We start from the raw sequence: 24,406 nt of genomic DNA, 5'->3' as shown, positions 1-24,406 counted from the left end.
CTATCGCCTTCAGCTATGTGGTCATCCATTACTGTAAGTGACGGGTCAACCTTCTGAACTCTAAAGACAGCATATGCCTTCTACAAAGAAAACAGGGGCCGCCTTCCCAAAGAGATGCCAATGTCAGCTGCTCCCAGACACAGCACTCCATTCAGACACTCTGAGGAGATGGCTGACAGCATGTTTGTGCAATGCGGCAATCGATGACACCAGGTCTTACAGGTATTAAGGTCTAGTCATCTTTGTCTCACCAGTGGCTAACCAGTGTCTACTACAGTGCCAGGACATAATAAGTATGTATGGTGTGGCCTGCTCAGCCCCACCCACTCCCCTTGAAAACTGTGTCTCTTTTGTCACACTTCATCTTTATGGAGTTCTGATTTAATCTCACCCCAATAGTCTTAACTGATTGCTTGAAGATAAAATTCCTTTCCAAGTTGGGCTGGGTGCATTGTCTTGGATTTGGGGGCTTGGAACTACAGTGGCTGAAAACTTTAAGTAAATATTGGAAGATGTTCCTAGTCAGGTTTTCTACCATATATATATATATATATATATATATATATATATATTTATACATATGATTAAGCTGGTGAATTAGAAGAGAGCCACATGCTTGATTTTGGGTATATTTTGGTCTGTTAGAAGAAACTGCCTCCCAAAATTTTAAAGAAAGAAAGAAAGAAATATATATATATATATATATATACGTATTTATATATATAATGGTAAATGCAATGAAGCGATGGGATATGACTGTAAAGATGAAAATTAAAAAGGATTTTTAAAAAAGGGATTGATAAGAAGTTGGTTGAAAAAAGAAAAAAGAGAATATGATCAGGCTGGGGACTAGGGCAAAGCCATACACTAGATTTAGGGTATATTTGGATCTGTTAGAAGAGACTGTATCCCAAAATTTTAAAGAAAGAAAAACTTATATGTATACAAAAAGGTTAAATACAATGAAGGGATAGAATATGACTATAAAAATGAAAATTGAAAAGACCTTTAAAAAGATATTCATAAGATAGTTAAAATAGGCTAAAAAGTGGGACGCCTGGGTGGCTCAGTTGGTTAAGCAGCTGCCTTTGGCTCGGGTCATGATCCCAGCGTCCTGGGATCGAGTCCCACATCGGGCTCCTTGCTCTGGAGGGAGCCTGCTTCTCCCTCTGACTCTGCCTGCCACTCTGTCTGCTTGTGCTTGTGCTCACTCAACCTCTCTCTCTGACAAATAAATAAATAAAAATAAAATTAAAAAAAAAATAGGCTAAAAAGTGTAAAGTTTTTCCGGCGAGATGAACACAACACCAGGCAAAGTGGGTGCAAGGCAAGATTTATTAAAAACACTCTCTGGGGAAGTTTCAGGGCTCAGGAGAAGGGGAGCCAGGAAAGTTGCCCCGGGAGGAGGTGGGCACCCTCAGGCGAGGTTCCGGGGCTCTGGAAAGCAGAGTGGCAGAAGTTGCGCCCAAGGCAGGCTTTTAAGGGGCCTCCAGGGGAGTTCAGGGGTCTTTTGGCAAGTTTCCCTTATTTGGATATTTCGCCTGCTGGTCGGGGTCCCATTGGTCCACTGGAGCCCAGGGCCGGAGGGTTTTCAGATTCCTGCTTGGGTCTTTGTTCTCCTGTCCAAGCTCCGGTTTGGTGTCGGGGACTTTCTCCATCTTCAGTAGCCCTTTCTTTCTGCCAGCCCAACAAAAAGGAAGGAGGAAGAAATTTTTTAAAAAATAGAAGAAGAAAAAAATAATAGAAATTTAAAAAATTTAACTTTGAAAGACTAAAGAATCATCGGAAAAAAGCTATGAATTCTACATGCTGTAACCCGGGGGCACTTGTGTTTTGCAGTTCTCGTTGATCTGTGAACTTGGTCTTGGCCGGGCGGTCGTGCTGATCTTCTGCAGGAGGGCCTGCTGCCCTGTTCTCGACTGTCTTGGCCGCAGGCGGAACTGCACGGCCCTTGCCAGGGGCCGGGCTAAGCGATCCGCTTGGGGTCGCGCTCGGAGCTTTGGTTCCCTGAGCGCTTTCCGTACCGCGGTGGACGACGGGAGTGAAGATGGCGGCCCCCGGTCTCTGGCCTGGAGGTGAGGAGAGCTCAGCCCGGCTCCTCAGTGCGACCTCGGAGCAAAGCCGTCAGTCCCTCCGGCTTCCCTGGTCTCCCGCCGCGCTCTGAGCGCCGCGGCCTGTGACCGAGCGTTTCTGTCTCGGTCGCGCAGCCCCGTGTGGGGTCTCCGAACCCAGCAGATCCTGCCACACGCGGCCACGCTGCTCCTCCCAGAGAAGGAAGGGGGGCGGGTGTCTCTCCAGATCTGCCGCTTGTGGAGTCTCCGCTGGAAGAGCCGTGGCCTGCCTGTGCCTCGGACCACGGTTCAAGGTAACCCGCGGCTGAGAGCCTATTCTTTACCCACTCCCATACCTGGGAGCTCTGCCGCACTCACCCCGGTCTTTCTGGGACCCCGCGGGACCTGAGACCCCACTGTCCCTGCGGGGGCTGCACCCCCGGCTTAGCCTCTGGTGCGACGTCCGTCCTGGAGCAGACCCTAGAAGTTCCGATTTTGTGCCCCGCTGCTCCCTCACCTGCCGGGGGCCGGGCCCCCCCCCCCCCCCCCCCCGGTCTATCTTCCCGTATATCGCCTGGGATTCACTTCTGTGCATGTCCGACCTTCCAGAAAGTGGTGCTTTTCGGTTCCTAGAATTGCTGCTGTTCGTCTCTTCGACTTCCTGTGGAGTCTGTAGGTGTTCAGGATGGTTTGGTAACTCCCTAGCTGAACTCCTGCGACCAGACAAACTTTAGGTCTGCTTCTCCTCCACCACCTTCCCTACGCCTCTCAGACCCCGTCCTGATCATGCTTTTCCCCAGCCTGCAGAGTGATGATTGCACAGCCCAGTAATATCCTAGCTGGTATCTTGTACGTGCCTTTATGATCGCACTTATCATAGGGTGTTGTGATGCTTTTGTTGCATGTCTTTGTCCCTGTGAATTTCAACAGAAAAATATCTTTCTATAAACCATCTTTGTAAGGCTTCCAAAAAGCACAAGGCTTGGTACATAATAGGAATTTAAATAGTGAATGAATGAATGAATGAATAAGTGAGTGAATGAATGCAGATGTTGGGTTGGGGTGAGATATCTTCCTGCTGAATACTAACTCAGGTGAAAACTGGCACTATTACATTTCTAACTTAATTGTCAGTTCCAGAATAAATTACCCTGCTGACAAGTGTAATCTTCTGCAAGTGAAGACACAGAAAACCTTAGACTACCTTGGAAGGGAATTTCTAAGCATAGCAAGAACCTGAGTTAAAAGCATTCCAAACACAGTGTCAGATCCATCGGGCAATACTATATTTAAAGTTAATTAATAATTTAGATTTACTATGAACTATGTGCTGTGGTGCTATACAAAATTACTGCACATAATCCTTACAACTCTATGTAGTAGGTGCCCTAGTGCAATCTTGACAGATATACCATCGGGTACATCTTTATACCCTTATACCATCACGTACTGAGAGGGAAGTGCCATCCTGCGGGAACTCAGCCAACAGGAGCAGAGACCTGGCTTGTAACTTCCATGCTCCATTATCCTTTAGAGGCCACCCATGTGCACCAGATCCAGTACCAACTGCTCTTTAAGATTAGCTTATGGACAGTTCTTCCAGGAGACCCTCTAGCCCAGGCTAGAGGCCCCTCCCACTACCCTGTGCACACCTCTATCATAGCAATCCTAAAATTTCACTGTGATTATCTGTCACCTTACCTCTACTGCCCAATTAGACCACAGACTTCTCCAGGACAGAAAATGATTACATTCATTGTTGTAGCCACAACATGATGCTTGCTGCTTAATAAGTTTTCTGCAAATATTTATTGAATTAAAGTAAACCAAACGGAGAGAATCTCTAAGCTAACCAATGACCTTAGGGGGCAAAGACACCTGCTCCCAGAATTGGACTCCTTCTGTTTTTCTTCTGCTTTCCAAGGATTTCTTGATACTGAAACTGATGCCCTCTTTATTTAACGTAAAGATTTCACAGGCCCCGTGATAATCACTACTATGCAAAAGGTAACTAATAGTTTTTAACTGGAGTTTAGTTTCTTTTTTAATCAAATTTTTTGTTTAAGATTTTTTTATTTGACAGAGAGAGAGAGATCACATGCAGGCAGAGAGGGGGGGGATGCAGGCTCCCCACCAAGCAGAGAGCCCAATGCGGGGCTCGATCCCAGGACTCTGAGGTCATGACCTGAGCGGAAGGTGGAGGCTTTAACCCACTGAGTCATCCAGGTGCCCCTGGACTTCAGTTTCTATATATCCTCACCAGCTAAAAAGATTTTGCTCAGATTTACTTTCATTACTTTCTATTATGAACAGAAGCATATTTTTTCTTAAATGCATATGTATATATGCAAAATATTTCAATATTGAATGCAATTTCTAACTGTACCTTCCTACCCCCATAGATCGTGATACGGCTCCCTGAGAATCCCTGGATTTCCCAGTTTTGCTCTGGCCAGACTCCTTTCTCCTTGTGTGTTGTCCCGTGACTGGGCTTTACACAGATAGCCAGACTTCCAAGAAGATGAATTCCTGCCCTTGACATTTCCAGGTACCTCCTCCCCCTCCACACACACACCCCTTTACCTTCCTCTCTACCGCTGCATTCCTCTACCTTGTTAGAGCTCCAGTTGCCGACCAAACTCTAGGGCTGGCAGGTGTAAGACTGCTCAACTTTGCCACCCTCTTGGGTCTCGCCTGCCTTCCTCCCCTCTACCATCCACCTCTGACGCCTGTTTAAACTGGTGGACAAGCTTCATGCCAGGACCTGCCTCCTCTGGTTCCTCCTGCACTATCATTCCAAAGATATGACACATTCCAATAACCTACAATGTCTAACGGGCTGGGAGCAGAGAGGCCTGTGCCTGGAGCCAGTGCATGTCATTTCCCATCCTGGGAAAACCCAACAAGGGGGGGGGGGGCTTGGTTTTGTTTGGTTTGCAGCCAGTTTTGTCCGTCAGATGGCAGAGGACCCCATGGAGAAAACTGCTATTTTGAATATAACATTTAACAAGGTTGAGGTGATTGGATGATAGGAAATCTTAGATATTACGTTGACCAAGAAAGGGACGTAATGCCAAGATATTACGTTGACAAAGAAAAGTTGACCAAGGAAGGAAATTCGCTCCACAATTAGAGGGAATGTAGGAGAGTAGGAGGAGCTTTAGCTTTGGGCTCAGAAAGACTCACGTTCTAGTTCCAAAGTATGAACCTAGGCTAGTAATTTAGCCTTTGTGAGATGCTCTTCCCTCACTCGTATCTGGAGATAACAGCCCCACCCACTTTGAAGGGTTATTGTGAAGATGAAATGTGGACTCACTAACCATGTTGAGCATGGGGTAGGGAACACAGCAAAAGCTCATCCAGTCACCCTCTCTACCAGCAAGGGGTTTGATAAATGTTACGTTTATCAGATTTCCAAATGTTAAATGAAAACATATTTGCTCCTATGGTCAGAGAGCAGGTGGAAACCTGTAGGGCAGTTGTACCATTTCTTGTAAGATTTTCCCCCCATTTGGATAATGAAGTATTTTATTCTTTAAAAAGTAATAGGTCACAATAGCCAAATAGGTTTAAAAGCTAAACAGTCAAGGTGCCTGGGTGGCTCAGTGGGTTAAAGCCTCTGCCTTCGGCTCAGGTCATGATCTCAGAGTCCTGGGATGGAGCCCCGCGTCGGGTTCTCTGCTCAGCAGGGAGCCTGCTTCCTCCTCTCTCTCTGCCCACCTCTCTGCCTACTTGTGATCTCTGTCTGTCAAATAAATAAATAAATAAATAATCTTTAAAAAAATAAAAAAAATGCTAAACAGTCACAAAAAATGTATACGAATGGACTTAAACAAAAAAGCAAGTGCAATCTTGTAAATAGAGAAATACAAATTTCAATTGTACAGAGATATTTTTCATCACTCAAATTAGTTTAAAAGTAAAAATTATAGGAGCTGTTGTTGAGGCTGAGGAGAACAGGCCATTGCCTACATTTGTAGTGGTAATAATGAATTAGAAAACTCTTACGCAGGGACATTTTGCAGTTTCTAATAAATACACATATGAACTTAGCTTAACCAATACGGAACACTTCATGAATTTGCATGTCGTTCTCAGGCAGGGGCTGGGCTGATTTTCTCTCCATCTTTCCAAACTTAGTACACGCGCAGCTGTTACCGAGACCGATAGGTTTATCCTCGTTAGCGCAGGAAACCCACACTCCCAGAGCTTAAGTTACTTGACCAAAATGACACAAGTACAAAACACCACAATTCCGGGTTTATCTCTGCAATTGCATCAGCCCAGTACAGCAAGATGGTTTTCTCATGCTTATCAGAAGCTCTAATAGTTTGAGCAAAAAAGAAAAATTAACAGTTGCTCAGTAAGTGGCCCTTCCTTGAATAGTCACCGTTGAAACGAACAGTGTGAAGAGGGTGGTATTTGAAGAGGTTTTGGCATTCTATAAAACAGTTATCTTGTCTCTGCAGCAGGTCAGTGTCATGAAAAAGGAAGTTGGGGGACCCTGTGTTTAGATTAAAAGAGGCAAAAATGCAAAGCATCATCCTTGATTTTATTTGGTTTTTGGAAATCCAGCCAGAGTAGACATGTTGGGGAGAAACTGGGGAACTTGAATATGGACTGAATAGAGATAAAAACAAGGAATCGTTATTCATTTTTTATTATGTGTGGTAACAGGATTATTCTTTGAAGGATGTTTTTTTGTTGTTATTCTGGAGCTGCATGCTGAACTGTCTAGTGGTAAAATGTCATGATGTCTTTATTCTAACATGATTCAGCCAGATGATTTGTAGACAGAAGAAATGTGGCCAAAACATCGACAGTTGCAGAGGATCCTTAGGTGTCCTTTGTGGTCGTATTTCTGTTTGTCTGTCTATTTAAAGTTCTCATAATAATTGTAGGTGAAGGAAGAAGCCCATGGAAACCCCTGACCTAAAGGGAGGGCTCTCGAGCTGTGCTGTGGGGCTTGGTCCCAGGCCCTGTCCCTGACAAAGACTGTGAGGAAGACAGGAAGACCAGGTAATCACATCTGGGATGACGAACGGTTGCTGGACTCTGGATTTGGAAAGATGTTTACTGGCTGGAATGTGACTAAAGGAACCTTAATAAGGAAGAAGATGGGGTCACGGGTATGGGTTTTCAAAAATTAATAGCCTGAGGAAAGCTCTTAGAACAGCCTTTCTCACCAAAAGGACAAAAAAGCTTCAGCTGGTGGCTCGTCAAGGTGAGAGAATGAGGTGACATAGCTGCCAGGAACACGAATTTCCTGTCAGTCCACATTTCAGGAAGCAGGTGATCCAGGCGGGAAGTGGAGTCCCGCAGTCAGTCTGGCCGGGGCGTGTCTGGAGCTTCCATTTCCGTTCTAGGGGTCTTATTTGGAGTGGCCTGTGGGAGAGGGTGACTGAGCCATAGCATACTGGCGGAAGAGCTTGGAGATCGTAAGTTTAAAAAAGACTAAGAGGAACATGGGCGAGGCCATCAAATACTTCAAAGGTTTTGTGCAAGAGGGACAAGCCCTGTGTAGGCAGCTTCATAAAAAAGAACCAGATACACTTGTTACAATAAAATGGAGAATTTCTGTAAAGATGCCAGGGCAGGGCTGCATTTGTTAAATGGAGAGCATTGTGGGCTCCATTAATCGCTCCTGTTTCACAGTATGAGAACAATGGCAAATTTGAGACAAAGAGAGGAAAACAAATGAAACTGCCTTGAAAAGCTTATAATGTTTCCTAAGCTGAAGTATGTGTTTCTATTTTCCAGTAGCATTTCAAGAGCAAAATTTCCAAGGGCCAGAGATAACGTTTATCTTTGCCCTGGATCCTTGCTTAAACTTCACCTTATTTAAGACTGTGTTGTCTGTGTCCACGATGACAAATAATTATGTTGATAGTTTATCAGGTTTACAATCCCAAAGCTAGATAGCCCCCTGGTGACTTTTTAAAGTTTTAATTTGGTCAGTGAAACACTCATGTGGTTTAATATTCAAAGAATAGATAAGGAAATACTATGAAATATCCCCTCCCTCTGCCAATTTCTGTCCTCCAGCCATTGAGTTCCACTCCTCAGGGCCAACTGATGTTAACCAATCTCTTGTTTCATGGACACCTTACTCTTTACCCAATTTTCTCAATGTGAGAGTCTAGAAAGGAAGGATTTCCTGACTTTTGGCTATATGACCCGTAGGATCCTCTCTCTTACACCAGATAGAGTGGAATCTAATCCCAAGGGGTTTAGGAACAAGTATTCCTCGAAACAGCAAACATCTGCCAATGCCTAATTTCACTACTCTGCTCTTTACTGGCCAGGAAGTGAAAAGCCTCGGCAAAGACTTTGCAAGGGGGAGATAACACTCTGTGAGGGTAAATACGGCCATTTCTCCTCCACCCGACTTCACTGACAAGGTCACACATTTATATCTTTGTTACTGTCCAGAGAGCTCCAAGGTTGGTGCTGCAGAAAACCTTGTTGCTGACATCACTGGGGTTTTATAGTGGAGAAGAACGCATGCTTATTTATGTACTGACCCGTCCACATGCGTTTGGCTTATGTGTACATGTGTTCTCTCTCCAGCTGAAATACGTTCCTAATACGTAAATCCATTGTCCCCTCACTGCCCCCAATACAGGGAACTCAGCGCCTGTTGCCTCACACCGCTTGACAACCTAGGAATGGACTTTTCTTCTAAGTATCTTTTAAGTATGCATCTAGGTAGCTCCTGTTTCTCATTAAGTTAGACCATTTTTCTAGAGAGGTAAGAACTGCATGTATGAAACAGGGCCTGTACTTGAGGTGCTAAATTAAGGGGGGCACAAGAGGTACATGGTTGAAACAAGATCGATCATCTCTGTTTTCTCTAGAGAAATTTTATCTATTTCTAAATTTTCTAATGATCTTGATTCTAAGGCTTTAGTTTCTAGGTTTATTAATATTAGAAACAAATTCTGTGCTTCCTCCTTTTCTTTTCTTGGAACTCTTCTAGATTCTATCAGGCAATATCCTCCTCATCCCTAAGACCTCCTTCAACCTGAGTAACTAGACCTAAACAGGACATTCCAAATTGGGCTTTCCTTAGGAGGGGACAAGGTGGTTCTGCCAACTCTGTTCCACTTCTGTTATTTGGAGTTCTTGGTTCTTGGTCGTATGAAGGAAGCTGGGTGGTTCTGAAGTGTAAAACCGTGAGCCTTGACAGTCAGGAGCCAGGAAAGAGATGGTTGCCCCTGAGCAGAGCACATGGCAGTAAAGGCCTCCAGGACTTCCCAAGGTTAAACGGCGGATTGGAAGTGACAGTGGCCTTGTGACATATGCCTGAGTTCTTTTATAAAGATCCAGCATAGATTTTCCTCAACACAGCATTTCTCTCTGTTCTGAAGAGAAAGGAATTACACAGATTGATTGGTTTTTAAGTTCCCCTTTAGGATGAAGGAAGATGGAAGAGTTGTCTATGAATTTTTATTATAACAAGAGTCATTTATTTTTAAAACAGAAAAATCAAACATTAGCTTTGAATTAAAAAAAATACCCAAGATTATCCATTAAAAACATTAACTTGGGGGTGCCTGGGTGGCTCAGTTGGTTGGGTGACTGCCTTCATCCTGGAGTCCCGGGATCAAGTACTGTATCCGACTCCCAGCTCCACAGGGAGTCTGCTTCTCCCTCTGATCTTCTCCTTGCTCATGCTCTTGTTGTCTCTCTCTCAAATAAATAAATATTTTTAAAAAATTAACCTGTACTGTACATGACTTTGAAGCAGGAATAACATGATGAATGAAGAGATTGTCTAGGCCCAATTATGAGAGGTTTTTGGATGAAGCTTAGGATCATGCAGTAGGTAAAGTAATAAGTGACAAGTCTACTCTATTACCTCCCAGGAGCCAACTCAGCACAGAAAAGATTACGTCAAGATGATGGCAGAGTCAACCATTTGACCCCCGTAGTACAAAAAAAATGATGGTTGGTGTGCTTACTACGATTTCTTATAAACAAAGACAGGAAACAACATGTGTTGGAGGGGATGTGGAGAAAGGGGAACTCTTACACTGTTGGTGGGAATGACGTGTGATATTACCACTTCGACAGCTACTAGAAGGTGTGCTTGTGTATTACTGTGTTTAAAACTTTCTCCATTTTAATTTCTAATGTGATAAATATCAGTAGATATAACCCATATTTAAAGAAAGATCTTTAGTGGGGCGCCTGGGTGGCTCAGTCAATTAAGCGTTCGCCTCTTGATTTTGACTTCAGTCATGATCTCAGGGTCATGAGACTGAGCCCTGCGTTGGGCTCCACACTGAGCGTGGAACCCGCTTTAGAGTCTTAGATTTTGTCTACCTGCCCCTCCCCCGCCAGCTCACTCTCTCTCAAAAAAATCTAAAAACTTAAAAAAATGAAGAAAAAATAAAAGATCTTTAGGGCTCTCAGTCTTTAAGAGTTTAAGAGTATAAAAGTTTCCTAAGATGAAAAAGTTTGGGAACCACTGATACAGACCATCATTCTCAGTCCCCACACTAGAACATTGGCAAACACCAGAATGTTACTCTTTCTGATGAAATTTTAGAAATACCTTTGTACTCCAGGTGGGGACTTTTTGAGATTTAGAAAGCATTCTATCTGACTAAGTATGTAATACTCAGTTTATCTCAAAAGCTCCAAATAATTGTGCTTGGGGCCTGTATCTCCCCTAATTCAGGGGTAAAGGTACCCCGAATCCTTTTATGGGATACATTAAATTGCAAAACAAAAAAGATGAAACATTTTTATTCATGATTTGTCTGTCCTTCGACAGTGATCTGAGGCGGGATCATAATACCTGCACACTCTGAGGGGAAGTACATACTATTTTTGGATTTATTGAAGTCTAACTGAACTGAAACCAAGAATCATGACTTACCATAAATATAGGGCAACTGAGCGAGTTTTTCTGGGTTTTTTTTGAGGGGGGGGATGGTTTTTAAATGTGTGTGTGTGTGTGTGTGTGTGTGTGTGTTTAAGAACCAAGGTCAATTTAGGTCCCAGGCCATTTGGGAACGATTCCTGAAGCCCATTCTTCAAGTGCAGTCAGCACAGAGGCTGGTTCTGGTTCTCACATGTGGGCCCAGTGTCCATTTAGCCAGGGTCCTGGGATTCCACAAGCCCACTGCATCCTAAAGGACGGAAGAGACCCTTTTTCTAGGGCCCTCCTTAAGCTGGATGTGGAGCATTTGTGCCTATAAATACAGTATTTGCAAGCCTAGAGTTTTCCTCTGTCTCCCTTACATTGCTGACACGTGGACCAAGACAGAGCTGAAGGTAGACATTCTCAAACCGAAGTAACCAAAGAACAAAATGCAAGCACGTGATTTAGATATGAGTGAGCAAAGATCAGATAAGTATCCGGTAATACACAGGGCACTAAACGAGGGGGGCGAGACAAGGCACGTGTCCTGTCCTGGGGAATTGTAGTCACTAATCACTTGCCATTTTCCCATTACGTCACAGTCTCCGGTCATCTATCATGTAACTGACAGAGGCAAGGACAGGAGGGTGAGCTCCATTTCTCTCCTGTATTCCCAATAGGTTGAACTCACAAGAGACCTCCAGGAGCCATCTCCAGCCCCCTGCCCTGAGGAAGAGCTGAAATAATTTGCAAGAAAACCCAAATCTTAGAAACAGAAGGATGTTGTCTACCACAACACAGTTACAAATCATAAAAAACAAAACAAAACAAAACAAAAAAAAAACCCTGACACTCAACATGTTCCGTTTTAATCAGTTAAACTTTTACAGTCACGGAAATTAAACCACTTGTCTTTAGGAAAAGTGAGTGAGAAGACAGTGGCAGGAGCTAGAATTCGAGCAACTCTCAGGAAAGCAAAAGTGAGTCACTTTTTTGGTGACAGGAGGAAATTAGGCTAATCTGTCAGAAACTGGCTTGGTTAACTTGTTTTCTCTATGTGAGTCCGGAAGGTGATGCGCTCCGACCACTCATTCATTGCTTCATTGTCTTGCCCACTGGCTCTTTTCTGGGCAAGGAGGAGAGTTGAGTCTCCTGCATGGTTGCGTAGGTGTCCGCCAGCAGTCCGTGGAAGACCGCTGTCCTGGGGCCCAGAATGGGCAGTCTGTAGTGGACACTATCTGCAGGACAGTGCGAGGAGGAGGAAAAACAAGCGCTTCTTAGAAGATATTTTTAAAGACACTCAAAATATTTAAGGGTCACCAAAAACTTTTTTTTTTGACCTTATAAAACAGATTCAAAATTCACATAAGAATTTCTTTTAATAGAACCATCTTATCCCTCAGAAGATTTAAGGTCCTAAAAATCTTATCAAAGAGGTCAGAAAAGAGTACCTAGAAACAAAATTCAAGTATTAGGAGTTATTGTCAATTAAATAAAAAGTGAATATAAAAGGTATCTGGAGTTATAATGTGCGTTAAAGGGAAAAGAAGATTCAATTCTCAGGATGGGGTAACTGGGTGATGGACGTTAAGGAAGGCATGTGATGTAATGGGCATTGGGTGTTACATAAGACTGATGAATCACAGACCTGTACCTCTGAAACCAATAATACATTATATGTTAACTAACTGAATTAAATTTTTAAAAAATAATTATTAAAAAAAGAAGACTTTTCAGGAACACATACACAGTTCTATCTTCAAAAACCGAACATGATCTTAACAAAAAGTCTAAAATAGCACTAGAATTTCAAAAGGAACCTTCATTTTATGAAATAATGTAAACTAGGGTTCCTTAAAATCCTCATCCTCCTGACCTCTTCTTAAAATCTTATTTTATTTACAAAAATGTTGGTGAATATTCAGCTTTCCCAGAAGACACATTGCTTAAAGGATAACGTCTTTCTGTTGGAAGTCACTGAGTGGAAGGGAACTGGAGTCCCGAATTCTCTGGAAAAGCTCCTCACTCCAGCTGAATGAGAACAAAGAGATGTTGCAAGACCACAGACCTAGGATCTGGTTCGGTCTTATCACTGTAAGAGGAAACAGAGGTCCAGGGTCACAGGCACTGATGGACCGAGGACCAGAACCCAGATCTTCTTAATCCTAGCCCAGTGATCTTTGAACCATGTCACACCAACGTGTCAGCGGCAGGCCAGAGCAGGTTGTTCACGTCTCTCCAGATGTTTATTGACAATCGGAGCCTGTATGTGTCCTGGTACTCTGGACTAAACGCCAGAGTCAAGATAAATGGATCCAGAAGAAGTCCCCATAACTTCTGGAGATAGGCTCTTTCTGTTTACTTAGTTCTCACTAATAATTACTGATAATATACTGAATCCAGAAACATACTAGAAGTCACTGTTGTGATCAAGGAGAGGAGTTAGACAACAACCAGCAGTTACGTTCGCTGGGATGAGTCAGCCATTTGGTCTTTGTAGCATGTCCACAGGTGGGCGGCAGCTTCAGCAGTTTTCCTGGGTTGATCAAAGGTGAAGGCTGCTCGTACTGAGAGTCTGGCTCTCAGGGGCGGGGCAGGAGCAGCACGGGGGCGGGGGGTAGGAGGGGGAGGCGGGACAGCAGGTTTCTCTGGTTTCAGAGGTGGGAACCCAGAGGCTCAGACAGTTGAAACAACTTGGCAAGTCCTGTGCAGCAAAACTTGGATCTGAACCCAGGTCTCCTTGCTTCTAGACTGGTGCTTTTTACCTCCACTCAGAGGGCACCAACGGGAGCAAAGCTCAGCTCAGAAATGTCACAGCTGGCCTGGACAGTAGATCTACCCAGTTTCAGCTCCTAGCCAGCTCCTTCAGCACTCTCCCCGAAGTCCTGCCTCTAAGATCGCCGCCCTTGGATGGACTCTGTGGGCAAGAGTCACAATATGTCCAAGAACATCATGTGCTGACATTATGTACACAAAGTCTAGCTCTTATATTGGTGACTGAACAATACTCTCATGGTTAATAAATCGATGAAAGGCATCTTATCGCATTGCCCTTAGAATCACAAAATAAACATTCTTGCTGAGGGAAAGGCATGTGTGTGTGTGTTCTACTCCTTTGCAAGGCAGGCCTGAAAAACTCCATGTTCAAGGAAAACTCAGAATGAGTGTGTGACCAGAAATGAGAACACTGAAACCAAGCGCCCGTGCCTGTCCCCCAATGTTCCCGTGCCTTCCAGAGAGTGAGGCGGTCACAGAGAGCGAGGTGGTCCAGCAAATGGTGGATGGGGAGCTTTTCTTGGATGGATGTTCCTAGCTCTTGGCTCTTTAGTTCATTTTGGCTAAATGAGATCCATGAGCAAGGCCAATGTTTCCAGACACCTAACAAGGGATTCACTGGGACTGGCAGTCTTTCCCTCCACTCTGCTCGTGTGAATATCTCCAATGGGATTACCCAAGCCTGTGGTCCACGCTTTTAGCCTCCCTTCAAGATATCCCTTCTATTTTCAAATCTCCTCTCTGGATGCCTTCTCGGGCAATTCTGGCTAGCTCCCCTGCAGAAGGAGCTTAGGCTTTCCCATTTGTATAAAGCAAATAAAGGATCTTGATTTTCCTTATTGTGTATATCAAATGAGAGAAAAGATGGAGGTGGCCTCACAGTCAATATGGGATCAAATGAGAAGATGGATAAACTTACTAACATGACAGCCTCTACTGCACTAAACCCTTGAGCTGCCCCCAAAGAATGACCTGCACCCACCTTCATCAGCTCAGTGTTGACATCTCTTAAGAGATGAGACATAGGTCGATGCCGAAGCTGGAACTGAAGCCTCGATCCTTTTGTCTATTAATAGCAAGTGGACCTAAGAATAGCACTGGGCAGCTGCCAGAAGGCAGGTGGTTTAGGAAGCCTGTGGGGTGGAAGGTTCAGGGCTTTGGAGAGGCCATTCCAAGGGTGTGGGGATGCAGTTCCTTTCCCAACTAAATTGCCTGAAAGGGAATTACCTACTTTGAGCATCATTTCCATGAAAACTCTTCAGCAGGTAGATTATGGGGCTCTTTAGAAAGAATGGGGAGGATTCCCTGTTGGCTGGAGAAGACCTGGGAAGGAACAAGGCACCGATGAAGGTCACTGAGGCCTGGGGAGGGGACAGAAGGGGCTGGCCTGAAGCGGGGGCTGGGGAGCAATCAAAACAGGCCTTAAGCAGTATGTGAAAAGAGAAAGAGGCAGACAGAGGGAACCTGTTCGGAAAATTGAGAAACCATCTTAGGGATTGAACTTTTCATCCTACTACTTGCAGGGTAGGATATCCCCCCGCTACAAGAACTCTGAAAGAACACAAACCTGTTGAGATGTCATTATGGGAATGTTTGGCTACAGTCTGGGCTTTTGGTGGATGAAGATTCATCATTCTGTTTGGAAGAAGCAAGAAAACACATCAGTTATGTGGCTAAGGCTTGGTGGGAAGGAATGTGCCTCTACGCATGTGAAAACGCAGATGCTCTCTTGAAACCAGCACCTCTTCACCTAGTGCTCAGACCAGTCGGCTACAGTGTAAGATGACGGGCCAGAGACCACCACATCTCAAGCTCTTTCACTTTTAAGGATTGTGATAAAAACTTCATTGGAAAAAATATTTTATTCATTGTCAGATCATGTATGATCTAAAAACAGAAGGAATCAAGAATCCTCCAGTTTCCAGAAAAAAAAAAAAAAAAAAAGAACAACTCTTCCAGGTCACTAATCTACTCTTCAAGTGCAAAACAGAATATTTTGGTGAGAACCTTCTTATTATTTTATTTTTATTTTTTTTGTCTTAAAATCTCTTCCTTTATTCCCATCAATATTATTCAGTGAGACTGGTTTTTCCACTGCTGACTGTTATTAAAGCAAGACAGGAACAATTCAGAAATATTTTGCTGTCAATCCAACTTTGATTAAATAAATTTTAAAAATATTTACTTATGTAAGTAATCTCTACACCCAACACGGAGCTTAAATTCACGACCCTGAGATCAAAAGTAGCACGATTTTCCAACTGAGCCAGCCAGATGCCCCAAATCAATTTTTATAAAGAATATTTTTATCTATTCAGTTAGTTCGTTTTTATTTTAATCATCCAGTGCTCATCACAAATCTACTCCTTAATCCCCATCACTTATTTCACCTTCCAATTTTAGAGAAAATATCTTGACCACATCTATTTCTCCTGGTGGCAACGGCTGTGGAAATGACCCTTGGCCAAAATGATATGAGTCCAAACCATTTCTACATTAAATTGCTTAAGTTCTAAAGACGGACAAATCTGTAAACTTTGGTGAGATCTGCATTCAGTTCATTGTCTCCATTTCCACCAAGGTTTTCCAAGATTATTTTTACTTTGCTACCAAAAATATGGCCCATCTGTCCAATTTATTTTACTCGGTTGCCATTGGAAGAATCAGTGGGACTAAGGAAAAGAAAAATTCTTTCTATTACCCATGTTGAACAAACAGGAAGGTGTCTAAGACTGAGTAGTTTAAGATTTGTTTGCACTATAATTCAATAAACATCTATCTCCCCACTCATATTTCCTGTCTCCCCCCCCCACCCCCACCCCCCCCCCCCCGCTTCCTTCTTGCCTTCATTCCTTCGATTGGACAAACATCATTTAACTTCTACAACGGTTACAATTAAAGTCACTTTGTAAAAACTCTTATTTCAGTAAGGACAATTCTACCTCCCCATATATATAGTGAGACTTAAAAACCCTAAGAACAGATTTTATAAGCTACAAACAGAGCCAGGACCCTCCTTTATAGTCATACTAGCTAATTCTCAAACAGAAGTGGTCTGTCTTCTTTCATTACATTGAAAAAAAAAAAAAAGAACCATCTAATGATACTTCAGGTTGGTGTAGACGTGATTTTAGTTTTGGTTCAATCCTTAGTCTAGCTCAAGGAATAAAAGTTACTTGTTTAATAACAGGTAATGATTCTGGAATTTGGGACTTTATTTAAAATACCAGACTTGCAAGATAAATGAACTGGGGCAACAAATCTCAAAAGTTTCTATCACAGAGGAGTGAAACTTTTGTTCAGAAATCCCAGACTTTAGATAGTTCTTTTTTCTATTGAAAGTCTATACAGAATATTTATTTGAATTAGTTTTATTATGATCTGATAGGAGCTTTGGAAAAGTTGCAGGTAAACGTTATCAGTGCTGGAGTGTGTTGGATTCAAAAACACTACCCATTCCTCTTTGACCCTATCTCTCTGAGCCAGGCGCCCAGCACATGGGTTCCCTGCATCTGAGTCTACACTGCAGCGTGGAGCAAATTTCATGAAAGGAATCATAACATCTACTGCTGTCCAACATAAGGTTACAAAAAGACCTATTGATTTTTCCATATTATTGCTTTCTCTATGAGGAAAAAAAAAGAGTGTCATTGGATCACATATAACTTTTTTGGTTACTCCCCTCAAATCCGCCCCTGGTGTATGCCTACATTCCAACCATCTACTGTAAGGCAAGTCTATCTACACTGGTGTCTTATCCATGGTGAGTCTAATGAAGTAAAAGCTTCATCAAAGTCCCTTTTCCCTTTCTGATAGCTAAACACACGGGGGAGGGGGGGCTGATATCCAACTAAACAAAATTCTGACTGGATTTTATTTTTTATATACTTGATCTTGATAAGAAAGTAGCAAAGGACAACCAGACAAACTGATGGGCTGAGAACAGCTTATGTGTGATGTCCTGTACCTTCTGAATTACTTAAGTCATCTACATCTACATGGAAAATTTGTACTCAGTTCTGCCTGAGTTACCAAAGGAATCTCGTATTCTCTTCTTAGTACTGTTTTGGGGAAAGTGGAAAGGCAGATGATACTTTCTACCATAATTTCAATAGTTGTTCAAGCAAAAAGGTGAAAACAACTTTTCTGGTCTAATTCTCTGATTCAACCAGGAAATGAATTCAGTGGAGAAGCCCATTCCCTAAGCATTCCCTGAACATTCTACTTATGTTTTTCAATCCACTGTCCTGTGTCCGCAAACTGATATAAATTATTAAAATAACGTCCTGATTTAAATGTTAAGCTTACCTATGAGTCATAAAATTCTCAAAGGATGGTTTCAGATTATGAGGAATTATCACAGTTCTTGGTTGTACCTGAGAAAGAAATTCTCATTTAGAGCATTGCCCCAAACTATTCCAATTTAAATAAATAATGTACCGCCTTAACAAACACAAGTTGTATTTAATGTTGGAATCACTCTATATTCTTTTGTGATATAAATGAACCAGAGAGGATCACCTGCCCATAAGTCATAGGGTCTAGGTTCTTCCCTGGTTATCAGATTTTGAAGTTAGAAACCTCATGATTGGTAAAGCCTCCAATTCTCTTTGTTTAGCTCACCCCCAACATTCTTCAGGTCTCAGATCACCTGTCAGCCTCTCTCAGACACCACCGACTCCTGGACCACTGTTAGGTGGTCCTCTGTCTTACCTTCTCACTGTGCCCTAGGCTTCCTCTACCAGCATATTCCTCATGTTTTTATTGTATTTACTTGCTTGGCGTCTGTTTTCCCTCATAGATTTCAGCTGCAAGGGAGCAGAGACCATGTCCCTATTTTTGTATTTCCAGGTTCTAACACAGTGCCTGTTCAAGAAATATTTGTTGATCAAATTAGTGAATGAATGAACACACCTTGAAGCACATTTGATTTTAAATGTGCCTTTCCTAGAGGACTATAATAAATCATAGTTACAGTATTCCTGATTAAGACAATATTTTCTTGAACTTTTCCAGATTTGTTAGTGTCACTAAATATTGGTTTTCTTTTGGAGCTTAGGCTTTCACTAAGAACCGCCCCCCGCCATTTCTCAAAAGATATTTGTAGTCACGACAATGAAAAGATAATCACGGGATGTGGTGCAGGTGTTCAACTGGGCTGTTCGTGGAGGGGCTTGTGATTTAAATGTATGACATAACAAGCCTGCAAGTTACTGTGGGTTAAGGGCCTTCAGAGGTGCTTGAAAATAGAGAAGAACCTGAACATCAGGTCTGTAGAAATGCCAATCACTTACGTTATTTAATCAGATTGTTGTAACTCATTAGCTGAGGAGCAGCAGCTGGGGGAGGAGGGAATGATCTGGTAACAGGAGCATCTGGGAGACGTGAGGGCAGCAAAGTCTTTGGTAAGAACCTGGAAGAGGTTTCTAGATATATAAAAGGGATGAGAATGAAGGAGACACACCGCCTTTTTAAATTTTCTTCTGAAGTTGGCTCTGTTGCCAAGAAAGATGGAGGAAACCCTACCTTCTCCTGATTAGCACGACCCCTTTTCAAAAGCCCCTAAATCCAGCCAGGGCTATCGTAGGTACAGCCATGAGTGGGCGATCGGGGCCTGCCCCAGAACAAAGCTACCGAAGACAGCATTTTTGTTTCTGAGAAGAAGTGTGTCGTGTGGGCAGCTCCTATTCAGTCTTGAAAACTGTGCATCATCTTCTGGGAGAGACTTCCCTGACTCCTGCTGTCCCTGCTTCTCCCTGATATCTGCTTTCCTACCTTCTGCTTTCTACCAGGTCTCTTTCTCTTCTGTTCATCAGTTTATTACCATTATTTGTTCACCCACTGGCTCCTTAAAGGTAGGACTTATGTCTAATTCTTTTGTTTATTTTTTTTCCTTTGTAGCTGAGCTATTACCTAAGTACCTGGCCCGTGGTAGGCAGTCAATAAATACTCGTTGAAATGAACTCAGTTACGTAAATAGACTTCTGAAGCCAGTGAACATACGCACGTTAAAGAATGGGTGCCTACAGTATACCCAGTCTGACATCCTACTTTTATTTTTTTTTAAATTATTCAACAGAGAGAGATCACAAGTAGGCAGAGAGGCAGGCAGAGAGAAAGAGAGGAGGAAGCAGGCTCCCTGCTGAGCACAGAGCCCGATGCGGGACTCGATCTCAGGACCCTGGGATCATGACCTGAGCCGAAGGCAGCGGCTCAACCCACTGAGCCACCCAGGCGCCCCTGACATCCTACTTTGAAGGGGCTTGAAAGTGTGTATTGGAGAGCAATGCACGTAACAGAAGGACTATGAAATAGATATTTTAAGGGGAAGATGAGCTGTTTGGAGCAGACATGTAATAAGAGATAATTTACATAAAACTAAGGTGGCTATCCCTGGTGACTCACAGCCATAACTTTCACTAGGTAATTTCTTCTACACTAAATAACTGAACTCCTGGCCCAGGGGACTCAGACCCAGGAGTATGAGTGGTCAGACAAGCCAAGTCCTATTAGGATTTTTATTTTTCTGATATTCATCTATTTTATGCTTTTTTTTTTTAGTATTTATTTGAGCAACAGAGAGACAGCAAGAAAGAGCACTAGTGGGGGTGAAGAGAGAGGGAGAATCAGGCTCCCCGCTGAGCAGGAAGGCTCATTCAGGGCTCCATCCCAGGACCCCGGGATCATGACCTGAACTGAGGCAGATACTTAACTGACTGAGCCACCCAGGTGCCCCATCTATGCTTTTATTTTTAAAAAATATTTTCCTAGTGCTAATCTTTTTTAAAATTCAGACATCATAAGGTTCATTATCTCAGTGTACAACTCAGTGGATTTTAAAAGCATCACAAAGTTGTGCAACAATCACCACTATCTACTTCCAGAAGATTTTCAACAGCCCAGAAAGAAACCCTGTCCTCTTTAGTACTCATTTTTGTTCATTCATTCCCCAAGTCCTTGGCAACCGCTGTCTGTTTTCTGTTTCTACAGATGTGCCTGTTCTGGACATTTCATATAAATGAAATTGATATAACTCTTGGCCTTTACTGTCTGGTTTCTTTTACAAAACAAAATGTTTTCAAGGTTTATCTAGCTTGCAGCATATAGAAGTACTTTCTTTTTTCCTGGCTGAATAATATTCCCCTCTATATAGATCACATTTTGTTTATGCATTCATCAGTTGATGGACCTTTGAGGTGTTTTCACTTTTTGGCTATGATGAATGACATTGCTAAGAACATTCTTGTACAAGTTTGTGTACAGACATATGTTTTGAGTTCTCTTGAGTATAGATCTAGGCTGGAAATGCTGGGTCATATGTTAACTCTATGTCATTCCAACCAGCAATGTATGGGGGTTCCAATTATCCATATCCTCGTCAACACTTGTATTGTCCACTTTTTATTATGCGCAGTCTAGTGGATGTAAAATAATATCTCGTTATGGTTTCAATTGCATTTCCTTAATGCTTAATGATGTTGAACATCTAGTTGTGTGTTTATTGGCCATTTGTATATCTTCTTTGGAGAAATGTTTATTCAAATATTTTGTCCATCTTGAAATTGGGATGTTTGGTTTTTTATTGTTGAGTTATAAACTTTTTTTTGTTTTTGTTTGTTTAAGATTTTATTTATTTATTTGACAGATCACAAGTAGGCAGAGAGGCAGGCAGAAAGAGAGAGAGGGAAGCAGGCTCCCCACTGAGCAGAGAACCCAACGCAGGGCTTGATCCCAGGACCCCAAGATCACGACCTAAGCCAAAGGCAGAGGCTTTAACCCACTGAGCCACCCAGGTACCCCCGAGTTATAAACTTTTAAAAAATGTATTTTGGATTCTAGTCCCTTTTCAGATACATGGTTGGCAAAAATTTTCTCCCATTCTGTGGGTTGTCTTTTCGTGTTCCTGATGGTGGTGTTTGCAACAAAAAAAGTTTTTAATTTTGATGAAGGCAAATTTAGGTAGTTTTTGTTGTTGTTTGTGCTTTTGGTGTCATATCTAAGAAACTATTCCTTATTCAAGGTCATGAAGATTTACACCCAGGTATCCTCTAAGAGTTTGATGTTCTAGCTCTACCAAGTAGGCCTTTGATCTACGTGTAGTTATTTTTTGTCTATGGTGTGAGGGAGGGGCACAACGTCATTCTCTTGCATGTGGATATACAATTGTCTCCGCACCATTTACTGAAAAGACTATTCTTTCCTCATTAAATTGTTTTGACACCTCTGTCAAAAATCAACTGTTCAGGACCTCTTATTCTTATGGAGATCTCATACTATGTAATTAAATTTCATTTTCTCCTGTTAAAAAAACTTTTTTGATTGTTCACAAATGTAAGGTGTTATTTCCGGACTCACAATTTTATTCCACTGATTTATATGTTTATCTTTGTGCCAGTACCACAAAGTCCTGATTATTGTAGCTTTATAGTAGGTTTTGAAACCAGGAAGGGTGAGTCCTCCAACTTTGCTCTTTGTTTTTGAGATTGTTTAAGCTATACTGTATCTCTTGCATTTCCATATGTATTTTAAGATCTGCGTATCAGTTTCTTCAAAAATGTCATATGAGCTTTTGAGAGGTATTGGACTGAGATCAGTTTGGGAGTACTGTCATTTTAAAAACCTGTAAACATGGTTTTTTTCCATTTATTTAGGTCTTCTTTAATTTCTTTACATGATGTTGTATAGCTTTTGATGTACAAGTCTTGCATTTATTTTAATTTTATTCCTAAGTATTTTAATTTTTTGATGCTATTGTAAATGGAATTGTTTTCTTAATTTCATTTTTGGATTGTTCATTGCTAGTATATAGAAACAGAATTGATTTGTGTATGTTGATCTCGTATCCTGTAAGCCTGCTATACTCATTTATTAGCTTTAATTGTCTTTCGTGGGCTCCTTAGGACATTCTAGGTGTTAAGATTATGCCATCTACAAATACAGTTTTATGTCTTCTTTTCCAATCTGGTTGTCTTTTATTTCTTTTCCTTGTGTTAACTGCCCTAAGCAATGTTAAATAGAAGTAGCAAGACTGGACAACCTGGTCTTGTTTCTGATCTGAGGGGAAAATATCCAGCCTGGAAAATATCCAATATTCATTGAGTACACTGTTAGCTGTGGGTTTTTCATAGATACGCTTTATCAGGTCGAGGAAGTTCCTGCTCTTTTTAGGAGTCTTTTTATGTCTTCCCCAGCATCTACCTTCAGCCCCCTGCTGCGAAAGGAGAGGTCTCAGTGACTGGGGCAGATCCGCAGTACCCCAACCCCAGGAGGAAGCCGAAGGGCTGTTGCACAGAGTGAAGCAAGGGTATCTATTTCCTGCTCATTTTCTAACTGTCTCCAGCTTCTCACCAGGGTCTGCATGCACTGGTCTGACGTTAGTGTTTGAGGGCTTTCTTTCTGGGTTCTGCAGGGAATGGCAAAACCACGGTGTGTGGTTCTCCTCCAGTCAGGCCTGGGCGAGGGCAAAGGTCGGAGAAGAGGTCTTGAGAAAGAGAGCAGCTGCTGAGGTCCCAAGCGAGCCAGCCGGCCAAAGCCAGCTTGGGCCCGGGGTCAGTGTATTCTAAATGTGGACACAGTGGTTCCAGGAACAAGACCGGGAGAAACCCCAATCCCGGTTTCCCGTATTCCAGCCAATGCTAATAACAAACGCTGTGACCTAAATTACAAAGAACGTGAACAGGGATTGTAACGTTCAGGCGCACCTTTGCTCACGGCTTCGGTTAGATTTCCAAATCCCACGGAAAGATTTCACAAAACTGCCCATCTCTTTCATATCCCAGTGGTCAAAGCCCTTTCGCCATTAACGTCTCAAAGGAGGCTCTCTTGGGTCTCCTGATTTTCTACTCCTTGCTCTTCCTCGTACTGCATGTCAGCCCAGGGTTCAAAGGAGAACCACAGGATTGTAGAGACCCTTCCTCAACTCCGACCCTAACCCTAACTGTTTAACTAAATTTGTCTTCATCCCAAGCCTGACTGACCCTACCCTAGTCCTTCAACAGACCCAAGTCCTAACGCGGACCTGTAGAACATTCCTCCAGACGCAGGCCTCTTTCTGCAGCAGCTCCGACGATGACAGAGCTTTGTCCCTGTTTCCTTCCTACCCTTGCTAGCTTCATCCCCTGGATTTTGCACCACCAGCTACAGACACCCCCCAATCTGGAAGGTGCTACAGGACCTCTCCTTAGCTTCTACTCTGAGGCGCTGATTGAACTGATGGACCCAGAGATGAAGCTGCTTGTCTCGTGACTGTAAGGGTCGAGGCAGGTTGCTTGTACGGGTGCACGTTGTGCTGTGTTGGAGAAATGTTCCGGGGGAGGGTTCCCGAGCCACCTGAACCCCTACGGCAGTGGAGTCACTTTAGGTCAAAGCAAAGTGGCGCTTCTCAGCTCTACCTCACTGACTTGCCTACCCTAGTTCATCTTTGGGTTTGTTGCAAATGGCGACGGGTCATCATACTGTGTCAGGTAACGGTGCTCCCGGGGCCCACGGGTCATTATCTGCAGCCTTCCCTGCAGAAGGTGTTGTCTCTCCCCTGGGCTCCGGAGGGAGAGGGGCAGTGCTCTACCCCGGGACACCCGCGCTCACCTCTGCCGTCCTACTGACCTACCATTTTTCTCTCTTGACAAGTGGAGCACAGCTGCTTGTTTCTGACCAGCACGGGGCTTCTGTGGAGCCTCCTGGCCTGAGGGGAGAAAGAAACGGAGGAGGT

At 43.0% G+C, this 24,406-nt stretch overlaps 1 protein-coding gene across 6 annotated transcripts in view; it reads right to left on the bottom strand.

The window, feature by feature from the left end:
- Positions 1–1,335: 1,335 nt before the first annotated feature.
- The window catches only part of CUNH1orf105 (chromosome unknown C1orf105 homolog), a 46,113-nt gene continuing 23,042 nt past the window's right edge, over positions 1,336–24,406 (bottom strand). For 2 of the 6 annotated variants that reach the window (XM_004756710.3, XM_004756708.3), the window contains 4 exons: positions 24,305–24,379; positions 18,007–18,074; positions 15,266–15,333; positions 11,771–12,161 (listed from right to left, as the gene is read on the bottom strand). In XM_004756710.3, the coding sequence (XP_004756767.1) occupies positions 12,016–12,161; positions 15,266–15,333; positions 18,007–18,074; positions 24,305–24,379 (357 nt within the window). In that variant the 3' untranslated portion in view covers positions 11,771–12,015. Of the gene's footprint in view, positions 1,678–11,770; positions 12,162–14,680; positions 14,832–14,929; positions 15,022–15,265; positions 15,334–18,006; positions 18,075–24,304; positions 24,380–24,406 lie in introns of those variants that run through there. The other 4 variants (XR_006607975.1, XR_006607976.1, XM_045084622.1 and 1 more) reach the window with 4 other exon arrangements.

Source organism: Mustela putorius, unplaced genomic scaffold (genome assembly GCF_011764305.1).
Source record: "Mustela putorius furo isolate JIRA1106 unplaced genomic scaffold, ASM1176430v1.1 tig00000785_pilon_pilon_pilon, whole genome shotgun sequence".
NCBI classification, from domain to species: domain Eukaryota; kingdom Metazoa; phylum Chordata; class Mammalia; order Carnivora; family Mustelidae; genus Mustela; species Mustela putorius.
Note: the sequence above shows the minus strand (reverse complement) of the source record. Positions and strands in the feature narration are given on the sequence as shown.